At 35.3% G+C, this 12290-nt stretch overlaps 2 protein-coding genes, 1 long non-coding RNA gene and 1 other non-coding gene across 4 annotated transcripts in view; 1 reads left to right on the forward strand and 3 right to left on the reverse strand.

The window, feature by feature from the left end:
• Positions 1–946: 946 nt before the first annotated feature.
• Positions 947–1019, reverse strand: TRNAF-GAA (transfer RNA phenylalanine (anticodon GAA)). The gene has a single exon. It is a non-coding gene; the product is annotated as a tRNA-Phe (tRNA).
• An 85-nt stretch (positions 1020–1104) lies between these two features.
• On the reverse strand, positions 1105–2511 carry LOC138184204 (uncharacterized). The gene is made up of 3 exons (XR_011174284.1): positions 2171–2511; positions 1487–1781; positions 1105–1232 (listed from the first exon to the last, which is right to left on the reverse strand). It is a non-coding gene; the product is annotated as an uncharacterized LOC138184204 (long non-coding RNA).
• A 137-nt stretch (positions 2512–2648) lies between these two features.
• wmd (serine-threonine kinase receptor-associated protein wmd) lies at positions 2649–5196 on the forward strand. The gene is made up of 5 exons (XM_069121790.1): positions 2649–2926; positions 3381–3679; positions 3763–3992; positions 4292–4428; positions 4529–5196. The coding sequence occupies exons 1-5, from the start codon at positions 2812–2814 to the stop codon at positions 4738–4740; spliced, it is 993 nt and encodes a 330-aa protein (XP_068977891.1). The 5' UTR covers positions 2649–2811; the 3' UTR covers positions 4741–5196.
• Positions 4657–12290, reverse strand: part of LOC138183875 (uncharacterized) — a 71024-nt gene continuing 63390 nt past the window's right edge. The window contains exons 5-7 of the mRNA XM_069121351.1: positions 9957–10918; positions 6322–9012; positions 4657–6177 (exon numbers count right to left, since the gene is read on the reverse strand). Coding sequence (XP_068977452.1) covers positions 5914–6177; positions 6322–9012; positions 9957–10918 — 3917 coding nt within the window. The 3' untranslated portion in view covers positions 4657–5913. The remainder of the gene's footprint in view (positions 6178–6321; positions 9013–9956; positions 10919–12290) is intronic.

Below are 12290 nucleotides of genomic sequence, written 5' to 3' on the forward strand. Positions count from 1 at the left end.
TGTTTCAAATAATATAAACAGGGTATATGCTGTAAGTTTAACCGCCGCTTTTCAATTATTTCTGATAGTGGCATTTCCGACAATTTCTGAAAAGAGTGTTTTGCATAAAAATTAGATAATTTTCGATCAGCTACATGTTTGTAAATTAAAAATTTCCAAAAATATTTTTTTCGATAAAAAATTGAGATCGCCATGATTGATTATGATTCTGAGATCACCTTGAGATGATATTCAATTCAGAAATTTAAGTTCGATCAACAGTATTAGTTCATTCTAACGCGTAATGATGTAGTACAAGACAATATTATTATAATCGTTGGATAAGTTTAAAAACTTATTAATTTAGTAGTATTAGTCTTATATCTAATACATGTTTTAATAGAAATAGGATAATTTTCCATACTGTATCTGTAAATCGGATCTAAATTTCTGAATTTAAGGTCATCTAAAAGTCATAGTATTGTAGGCCGTTGAATTCGTCTTGACGTTAGTTACAACTCTGTGGAGTCCAAAATATATGATGCCATTTAAAAGCTCAAGGTCGTCTTGACTTTTTATTAAAAAAATAATTTTTTGGATATTTTTAATATTCACACGTGTATCAGACCGAAAATTAAATAATTTTTGTTTAAAACTTTTTATTGACATTTCTACTTATGATTAACAATTTTTGTTACTCATCGGAAATATGTGAAAATGGTGGTTAATCTTAGAAAACACATGTATACAAGAGTATGGAAAATTATAAACAAAAATAAGATTCTAGTAAAATATATAATTTATATTAATACTTCTAAATCAAATGTATATGAATATATTTCTAACAACGAACATTCAATTTAATTCATCCAAAGACATACAAAATATATCTCTTAGCTAAATATAGGATATAGATTAACATAAGACGTAAATATTTACAAAAAAATAGACGAAAGAAAAAGAGAACTGCCGAAACCCGGGATCGAACCGGGGACATCTAGATCTTCAGTCTAACGCTCTCCCAACTGAGCTATTTCGGCTTGTGGTAAGGGCGGTTTTATTTAATTTCAAAAATATATATTCAAATTAATCAACTTTAATATTTATAAAATATAAATAATATATTTTTTATGTGACAAATGTAACATCAGCATATCGTTAATACAAATGTGTCTTATTTCAGTATAAAATATATTTTAACTATTGTTTTGCAGTTGAATCAATTTTTGTTGCACGTTTGAAAACAGCATAACCTATATAAATAAATTAATTACTTGTAAAACTATATTAAATTAATTGTTTGTCGTATAAATTTCTCTCAGTATCTTATAACACATTCGAAGTTAATACTAATTTTATTCTGTTTCCAGAAAAATTTGTATGCAATATTATAAGTTACATTCATTAATAGACTGAAAAAATCACTGAACTATACTTATATCTGTTGAATGTTAGTAATAGAGAAGTAATATGTCGCGATAATTGGTTAAATTCCAATTGTACTTACAATAAACTATTATCCACAGTTCGTATTCGTCATTCTTTTCTCTAACTCGACCTACTTTTATCGCATTGTTTCACATATTCTACTGCTTGCCAGTCTTTGCACGATGCATAAGTTTACATTTCCCAGAACAGGCTTTAAGGTTATTCGAAGGGAAAGAGATCGGTTGAAGCCACTCACGGTCGTCAACGAAATCACGTGGTAAACAAAGATAGATATAGATACTACGAAAACAAACCACGAATTTCAGAGAGAGGCAACAGAAGCTATCAAGGACGTAAAGTTCGATCCAGACGCACTATAAAACATATTTTATACATACAATAAAAAAATTACGAGAAAGTAGGCAACAAATTTTATAAAACTACTCTTCGATAATAATTAAAATCCGCTACATATACATGTATAGATGTTGAAATTTTCTTTAATTTAATAATCTAATTCTTTAATGTCTCTTTTTATTTTTATATCTGTAAAAAAAAGGATTGTAATAAAGCTTCGAGTTTTCTATATATGTAAAAAAATTATGGTTTCATATTGAAAAATTGATAAATATATTTCATAATATAAAAGTAGACGTTGTCGTGAAATGCCATTGAAATTAAAATTTTTCTATCATAATAATAAGATATATACATATATGAATTTATTAATATATTACACTATACTGACCGAATATGTACTTACTCATATATTAAATTTATGTGTTAAATTATAATGAACTTTTTATATAGTAAATAAATTACAATTATGTCTCTGATTCTTTTAATTTCTTATAGTTGACCCTTGAATAGATTTCTAAATATACATATATATTTAGTACATCATCAAAAACTTCTAAGAAAATATTTAAGCAGAATAATGTACATACGTTTAAGTATTTTGTTCAAATACGTAAAAATTATAAATAAACAGATAATGTGCTGCTTAGAAAATTCGTATAATGCACGCACAGATTGACTACCATATTTGTTAACTGATCTACAGAAGACAATTTTCTGGATGTCTGTTAAAGGAAGAACAGGAATACACTCTCACGTTTCGTCCTCGAAACTGGTTGAAGCGAGTTGAAAAGTTCTCGAGGCCGCCATAACGTTCTTCCTGTCTGAACTTGGCCTACAGTTTTGTGCGCTTGCTACATTCACGACGATCAGTGTCGCGTCGTACGTAGATGGTGACGGTTCGTTGGAAGTGGATTCAGGGATCGTGGAAAGCTCACAGGGAGTGTGGAAGTAGATTTGTAAGTAAATCTCTTCCTCGCACCCTAAAGGGTGTTGGTGCATCGAAAAAAGAGGACGACCCATCGTTTGCGATTGTAATTACACACTATGGCGAATTTGAGACAGACCCCGCTGACATGTAGTGGACATACTAGACCCGTGGTGCATCTTGCATTCTCCGATATCACTGAATCTGGATATTATCTGATTTCGGCGTGTAAAGGTAATTAATTTTTTAATCTCCTGCCTCGAGAAGGAACTCGTTGTTGATTCGTATCGGTCAATCTTCTTTTTCTCTGCGATCGACAACGTTCAGTTCTTGATCGCCTTGGCCCAGTTTCTTTGAAAACCAAGGTTTTATAAGTTACGAGTTTCGAGGTTAGATACTATATATTTGCGACGATATGGATTTCCTGATGAATTTTTTCTATAGTATCGAAACAGGTTTATGAATTACTTAAATTTCGCTGTATTTCGCTAATGTATTTACGTACGTATACATGTATGTTGTTATCCTAATTGGATGAAAGTTATTGACTAATCTGTTTTATTAAAGTACATTAAATTAAATATCTGCTTTATTTACTCCATTTTGTTAGACAATGAGTGAGTTTTTAAAATTATAGTGCTTCCTTAGTTGGAAATTTATGCTGACAAACAAATTGATATATTTTTAGATGGCAAACCTATGTTACGACAAGGAGATACTGGAGATTGGATTGGAACATTTGAAGGACATAAAGGAGCGGTATGGGGTGTTGCATTAAACCCTCGGGCTACAAGAGCTGCTTCAGGAGCTGCGGATTTTAATGCTAAAGTCTGGGATGCAATTAAAGGAGAAGAAATTCATTCATTTCAACACAAACATATTGTGAAATCTGTCAACTTCAGCATTGATTCTAATTATTTGTGCACAGGTTCTAATGAGAAACTCGTGCGAATTTATGATCTTAACAAACCAGATGCAGCACCACAGGTACATATTATCATGTATCTATAATTATATTTTACAAAGATATAATATTTGGTACTGCTTTATTTAATCAGTAACATCAACAGGTGTTCTCAGGTCATAAAAGTGGTATCAGGCATGTTACGTTTTTCAATAATGATACTGCATTAATTACCTGTGGCGATGACAAAACATTGAGAGTTTGGGACAGAAAGAGTGGTCAAGAAGTAAGAAGGTTAGATTTTCCAGCAATTCCAAATTCTATGGAAGTGTCAAGAGATGGGAACATTATTACCACAACTCACTCCAACATAGTCACATTTTGGAATAGCAGAGAGTATGTCCATTTCTTTCTGTTTTACCATAACCCATACAGCGTATCTTAAAATATAAAATAAGTGAAGTCAGCAAAACAAGTTCAAGGTTAGTGTGTAATGTACCTGCTTGTACACCTGTTGGTACAGACACATTAATATCCTGAACATGGATTTTCTACAGAACCTTCAAGTTAACCTTGGCCCACTAGGAAGTACTTTCCAGTGTATATTTTACATTTTAATAGATTGTATATCTTTTATTCATGTTTCTTCATTACTTATTGATAGCACTTGAGGAAAATTGTAATTATTTGTGCAGATTAACCAAGTTACGTGAGTACACTGCACCGACGCAAATGAATAGTGCTAGTTTGCATCCAGATTGTAGTATTTTTGTATGTGGAGGAGAAGACTTAAAAATGTACAAGTTTGATTACGCTACGGGTACAGAAATTGGTAAGTTAATATTGTAATACATAAGTTTACGAAATGAGCAAATAGCTATACATATTTCTTTAATATTAATATATCTACATATATTTAAAATCATTTTCAGAATCATTCAAAGGCCACTTTGGTCCTGTACATTGTGTACGTTTCTCGCCAGATGGTGAATTATATGCTAGCGGTTCAGAAGACGGTACCTTGAGATTATGGCAAACAACTGTTGGCAAAACATATGGCCTTTGGCGATGTATAGAACAAACGCCTGCAATACAAGAGAATACTGCTGTGCTGAATAATAAACAAGAAGTTCCTGCCAGTTAAAAATCTAACGATTCACAAATAGTGTAAAGTACTTTAAATGAAGAAAAAGAAAAAAACGGAACAAACACATCATTTATAAATGTGTGTAAATGAAACGACACAGAACGAATTTTCATAATGACTCGTGTTGGAATTGTATTTAATTGGCTGATATCTACCATTTTTGATATCTACCATTTTGTTTTGTAAATATCAAATCTGTATAATCAACGTCTCAAATCAGCCTATTAATTGTGGTATTCTCGAGAAGACTAAAAAGCGGACCAACCTTCATTGTAGTCTAATAAGTCATGGAAGTGTGGGACGCCGTTCACTATTTATTATAAAGAAGAAAGAGAAAAAGAAACATTAACATTTATTAACGTTATACATGTCACTATTATACTACAAAATTAGATAAAGGTGTAATGATAAAAAGAAGAAAGACATTCAGAATTAAATTTTGCGTTCGCATTTGTTATTTTCGCATTATAATTACTATACAAGTATAAAAACAATTTCGCTATGTCAAACACCAGCGCAACTCCTTTGATACACATATCACTCATCCGCCCATTAAGATATTCACTTGTGTATTCCTTTTATCTAACGAATGTCACTATTTCATTGAGTGCCGTGACAATTTATTATATTAAAGTCCTCTTTATCTTCACACTGCAATTATGTACTACGAGATCACTGTACAATTTTTCCTCCAACTGCCAATGACAGCTTTATTATACAGGGCACGTCGTGTACTGACCTCTTTACACTTTTGTTACTCGAGTATACGATTTTTCGCGCAAATTAAATACTTCTTATAATCTACAAAATAATATTACTAAACATAACAAGTAAAAAAAAAAAACATGAGAGATATTTCTTACAAAATGAAACAGTGTCTCGTTTGAAACGTTTCTAGTCGTATATATAATACATATGCGAATCTTAATATATTATTTCTGCACTCTCTTCACGGATGATTTTTATCGAAATGTACGAGCTGGCATGCGTAATTCTTGATTCGCGTTTCTGTACAGAGAAAATTGTTCGATTATTAACGATGAGCGCAGCTCCAAAACCAACGTCACTGTCGTTGTACAGTCTCTTGAAGGAAGACAGTGTGTCTCTTGCGTGTGATAGTTAATAAGCGACCAGTTATACGAGAAGTCTTTTTGAAGACCATTTTCTTGTTCAACCGATGAATTGCGAGAGATCGGGTAACTTGAAACCGTTGAACGAAACCGGCGTTGGTGCGCTTCTTAGGCTGTTTCTGTGTGGCACGAAACCGGGAAAGCTGGTTGGTGTAGTGAATTGCTGAAGTCTCGAGGTAGCTTCCGTCGCTGCTAGGACGAAGCCGCACTGTGCCGTACATACGTCGTCGCGTAAAATCGCCTCTCGAGAAGCTTCACGTAGGAGCTGATTACAGTCGGTAATCCTCAAAGAAGCGCATTGAGTCTGAAACGAAAAGAAAAAAAGAGGAAAATTAAAATAACATATAACATCTTTTAACATAAAATAACATCTTTTCATAAAACGTACAAGAATTAACGATACGTTATTTTTCTAGATAAATTAAAATAAAAAGTAAAGGGTACGTACACCTTCAGCTGTGCAAACGCAACTAGTACAAGGTGTGGGGAAGCCAGACTCTCCAAGAGCTACGTTTCTTCCTCCGATTTGACAACCGTGCCTCGTTTCTCTCCAAGCTGACAAGTCTATATGTGGCATAGAACCGCAAGGAACTCGTGGATTTAGGAAATTGCTTGGCAAATCAAATGCCGCTCGTTGCATCTCGTTATGCTCGTCCATGTTTTCACACAAAACTTTAGACAACGTAGTTTTCCGAATTGCTGCGAGTTGATGCTCGGTGAATCGGATGTTGGGGTCGTCGGTTTCGTACCAAAATCGATCGCACTTTCTCGACTGCCTAAACTGTATCGCGATTATGCAAGCGAACGTGGGTCCTACGAGTCCACCTTGAAGAGGTCTTTCGCTCATTCCGCCAGGGAACAAATCGATGTCATCTACTGATGTGTAGATTCGTTTCATCCGAGCTATAACCTCTGGTGCCATTTCCCTAGACAAATCTTCGAAAGTGGTAGCTCTCTTCAGATTACACAGAGCTCTATAGTTATTGTACGACGGTATACCATGATCCCTGGCACGCTGAATATTCAGCGCAACAAGATCGATTCCAGAATACGGAATTCCACGAATTTCAAATAAATGATTGGTTACTTCTCCGGTTATAAATTGATCCAAGGTCTCCATAGGAGTGGCCACCAATCCGCGTGTCATTTCATCCATCATACCGTTTTGATACAACATATCCGGATCAAAGAACCCATCTCTCAATAAAATAGAAGGTTCTACATTTTGATAATTACGATCCATCCTAGGTAAATGAGGCCTCAAGAGCGAGTGACCAATTCTATAAGCAGCAGAAGCGAATTCAGTAAGCACGCTAGGATTGCATGTAGGTGAATATTCTTTGTAATAGCCTTGAGGTAGGAGCTTTAATCCATATAGAGTGACTGCATTCCAACCGAGAATTCGCGGAAGAAACTCGTTATACGTAATGTGTTGCAACATGGCGCTGATTATACGACGAGAATGCTGGAAGAGTTTTTCACCATCCCAATGAGGATTCACCTGTCTTAGTCCTTCCACGATTCTGTTGTGCTCTCGTATCCACATCGTATGCATAACAGTCAATCCAGGTTGTTCAGATGCCCTACCATCACCACCAATGAAACAGTAGCCCGATTTAGCTTTGCACTCTGGGTGCGTGGGAGATTGTGGCAAAAGGTCCTTATTTCCTCTATGTGGGCTCTGAGTGATGTTCATACGGCCATTAAAACCTCTTAGAACATTACAAATGCAAGTATTTTCACCGTAGATCACGGATGCATCTAAGAAACCGGTGTTCTGATTGATCTGTTCTCGAGGTCCTAGGTGCTGTTGACCTGGTAGAGATCTCATAAACGGGAAACACATTCGCGCACCGGAAGTTACGTTCACGGTGGGATAATAATGATCACCAGGAGGCACTGGGAAGGGATTGCATTCAGGATGAACCGTACGAGGAGAATCACACGAACGACAGCTTGGTATAGACTCAGCGAAACCCTTGTGAATCGGCGTCATCGTGAGATCGTGGTCCAAAAATTGGGCATATTGCATGACCATTAATGTATATCGATTATGAAGATTGGATATATCAGGGTGGATCACTGTAGAGATAACTCTGGGATTTGGTAAAGGTACTCCAGTAACAGATGTGCTTCTAGGCTTTGACACTCCATCTTCGTAGACTGGAGGAAGCAATCTCGCGAATGTTGTCAACGATTTCCCAAGATTAGGATTACGTAAATTATTGCAGTGACCTGATAATGTTCTATATGGACTAGTTGGATCGCAAGGACTGTCATCTACAGGACATTCGATCTCGTCGTGATTAGTAGGCTTCTTTTGAGATAAGAATCCAGAGATATCAACGTTCTGTAGTAAATCAGAGAAGTCATTAGTAGGGAAACCAAGGATGTTGTCTGTGGTATCGAAGATCTGTCGTTTCCTACGTCTCAAGCCATGAATACTATTCAGAATTTCATTAGTAGCTAACTCGTACATAATCGAAGAGTTGGCCAATAAAAGAGCATCTCTGTTGGCTTTCGAGAAACTGGCAGCCGTCCCAGCTGGAGATTTAGGATCTGCTATTCTCTGTTGTAACCAGGAATTGTACTCCAGTTGTTTTCTTCGGATTAGATCTGCCTCAGCTTTCTTCACAGCTGCAGCTATCAAACTAGGACTGAGTTCTGGAATAAATTCTGGAATCACAGATCTGCTGCCAGTTGCCACTTCTTTGGTAGGCTCTGGAAGAGGTTCTTCTCTCCATGGAGCTATATCAAGTACACTGTGTTGATCGCAATTAATTCTAGCATTTAAATATGGATCTTGCTGGATAAATGCTTTTGGCTGAATCCTCTCGATTTTCGTGTTACCGCAGAGAATACCAGCTAAAGAAACTTTTCTAATTTCGGCCAATTGAGCTGCAGTCAATCCGGAAGGCGGGATGTCGTTCTCATACCAGAATCGATCAGAGTTTCTAGTTTTGATGAATTGTCTCTTTAAAAGGCATTCGAAAGTTGGGCCGACTGTTGCACCCCTTCTGGGAATTTCTAAAATTCCACCAAGAAGAAGATCGATGTCTTCTACTTGTGAATACATGGATTCCAATAGCCTCACGTGCGTGGGGTGCATAAAATGTTCTAAATCCATGAAATTTTGGAGCTGCAAAAGAAAAGAAAAATCACATTTTCATAGTATCTTTTGTCTTATTTTGAAGTTTAAAATAAAATATTTAAAATATGTAATTATTAATTAAATCTAAATATAATTGTCTCTTCAGGTAAGTTTATCATTTTCTATAAGTAATTTTCTCAATGAGAAAAGAACTCAATGTAACATACAAAAAGGATTAAATTTTCATACAACACATATTATATAAAATACGAAATAATTAAGAATTTTATGCTGAAAAAAGATATAGATATAAGCATCATATTTTGTAAATTATAATTTCATTATTAAACTAAATTTTCATAAAAATATAAGTAATATCAGATCGACAATAATTTAAATAAAAGACAGAAGTAAAATTCAGATTAGTAATGGGCAATAAGTCTCTAGTTCAACTTTTAGAATCTAGAATACATAGGATCCAGTGATTGTAATCTTTGTTAAAGCAAATCTTCTTAACATATATATTTCAAAACGAAACGAAAAATCTATACACGAATAATTATTCAAATGAGTCTAAATTTATATTTTAATACGTTCTAAAATCTATTCTTAGACCAACCTGCCAATTTTATGTTGTCATCATTTAGAATCTTTTTTAAGGCTACAGAAAAATTAAAAATTGTAAAGATAGATTATTAAGGACGTATTAAATATAAAGAAAACACTAACTCTATGTATACGTATAGGCTAATAGTTTTAGGATAATACCTATTCGCGATATAATGTATGTATTTTATTATTTGCATTTTAACCACGATAATTTAATTCTGATTGAACAACACGAACAAAATATAATAAAATATAAGAAACGGTCAGTCAATATCAGACATATTATGCAGTGCACGAAACTTACATTTTATAAAGTTATTACGAGGTGAAAAATTTTAACCTATAAATAAATCTCACGTATAATTAAATTGGTATAAACCTACCGTGACATTGTGTCCAGAACAATCCTCGACAAACTTGACATATCCAGGAATGCCATGATCGCGACCCACGTGTACGAAGCGTGCGTTTACATCAACGCGCGATTCGAAAGCGGACTGACTCAAATCCAGACTCACGCGATTGGCTGACGCGATCACGTGGTCTTCCAAGCACGTGGAATCGTCCATAGCGTGTTTACGTAGCGATGTCAGAGCACGGAGAGCCGCCAGCGCGACCGCATCGTACGTGCCTCCCACGTTCGAAGACGAGTACCCATTGTAGAATCCGCTCGCAACAGGCATCAATTCTGGATCCGTTCGAGCGCCTTCTCCGAGAATGCTCGGCATGTATTCGTTCAAAGTAACATGTTGAATCTGTGCGACGACCACTCGACGAGCTTCCAGAAATAATTTCGTGTCGTCCCAGTGCTCATTGGCCTTGGCCAATTCATCTGCTATTCGATTGTGTTCGTTCAAAAGAGCAGCGTATATCATCCCTAAAGCCTTATCGTCTGTATTATTACACATTTCGCAGTTAGAAACGTCCACTTTCCCTTCACTGTACGTTCTGAGCCGATGTAATTGTTCGTCTGTTGGTCCATAAATGTGGGAACCATCCAAGTACGCCGATGCTCCATTCATCTGTTCTCTGGTTTCGAAGTTACATTTGTGCACGGTCAGACTTGGTACAGAGCGCCAATATTCTATGCATTTGCCTTGTTCGTCGCGGATTTCGTAACATTCCGGATGTCTCGCTGTCCCAGAGCAACAGATAATTTGCTTGTTAGATGGGTGTACTGTAGATGCGATGTCTTGGAGTATTAGTTCTGACCATACACCAGACAAACTCGTTAAACCCTCGTGAGCTTCTGAGGTGAGACGCAGATGGCTAATCAGCATTGATACTGCTTTCGTAGGAGTTGGGAGCACGTGGTTTCCGACTGACTGCCGCGGACTAGCGACACCTGATAACAGACAGTAGTTACGTTTAAGTTTGATGGTGAGACGCAAATTTGATGTTTAGTCGATTTTTTGAATAAGGTACCAAATATATGTATATATTTGGGTAAAGATAAGCTTCCAACGATTGTTTTCGATTTTTTACCATTACTTCGTCTTTCATAAGCGCCTTGGTATTTATCAACAGAAATGTACATATTCACAATTTCAACTTAATTACGCTGTAAATATGTATTTATATCAAATTCCTACACTTCTACACTGATTCATTTTGTTTCCGAATTTTATATTATTATATTCCGAATTATATGTGATATAATTATATATTATATATGAAATATATGTGTAATGTTAATATAAATAACATACGTATGTTATATACAGCAATAATATGGTAATATAATAATAATAATAATAATAATAATAATAATAATAAATAGTCCAGGAGAAGAATAGATCCAACGTAATTCGTTTAACACGTTGACTGCCACGACACCCGTATTCGGGTGTCGCTTACTTGACTACTTGCGAAGGATCGTCGTAGGTATTTGAAAAGATATTCCATAATAATAAATTGTTAATTAATAATTAATTGTAATAATAGTTGAATTGTTATAAAATAAAAATACGAAAATGGTTTATTAAAAATATTATTTAGAATGTAAAACTTTAAAGCATTCTATACATAGCTGAAGTTGGTCGGGACAATTTGGACAATAAGTTGTTTTCTTCGAAATCTTTCGTGCCTTTGTTCGGTCCATTCCACGTCTTTTATTCGCATAACGTAGTTTGCACGCGCGTCTAATGCTTCTTCCGGAATCGTTTTTCCGAACGGCGATATTATGCCGACTCCGTGGAAGACAAGGATTTTTTGTATTTTCAGACAACCTTAATAATTTTGCAACTAATAATTGTCTAAATATTCTAATATTTGTATTTTTCCTTGTTGCAATTTTGTAAACCGTCAAAGCGTTTACAACAGAAATTGCCAGAAAGAATCGAACGCCAAGTTTTCTGTACCATTTGATTCCTTTTCTAATTGTGGTGGCATAAGAAACCATTTGGTCGGAATAATCTATACCACGCTTTCCTTCGTTATATTCAACAACAGCTAGTGGTTTTAATGTTGCGAACAAACGAAACGAAAGATCATTCTTGAGACCACCGCTTGAGCGATTCGCATTACTAAAATATCAATGGGAGCACCTAGCAGAGAACGCTTGGTACTGCTTTCTTTGAAAACACGCGTGGCAGTCAACGTGTTAAAGGCGGATGGCTTCATAGGAAATTTAAACAGAAAAAATTGCTGGATGTGCGCAATATGCCAATATATAAGACTATATATGTAAAGTATAGTGTATAGTGGGCTGTTTCTCT

Source organism: Bombus flavifrons, chromosome 1 (assembly GCF_040668555.2).
Source record: "Bombus flavifrons isolate JBK064 chromosome 1, iyBomFlav1_principal, whole genome shotgun sequence".
Taxonomy (NCBI): Eukaryota; Metazoa; Arthropoda; class Insecta; order Hymenoptera; family Apidae; genus Bombus; species Bombus flavifrons.

What these genes read in the sequence shown, in the direction of transcription:
- wmd (XM_069121790.1), top strand. Translation starts at nt 2,812, where the DNA reads ATGGCGAATTTGAGACAGACCCCGCTGACATGTAGTGGACATACTAGA. An exon ending in ACATTTTGGAATAGCAGAGA is followed by an intron (nt 3,993 to 4,291) that starts GTATGTCCATTT and finishes TTATTTGTGCAG; the next exon opens with ATTAACCAAGTTACGTGAGT. An exon ending in CGCTACGGGTACAGAAATTG is followed by an intron (nt 4,429 to 4,528) that starts GTAAGTTAATAT and finishes AATCATTTTCAG; the next exon opens with AATCATTCAAAGGCCACTTT.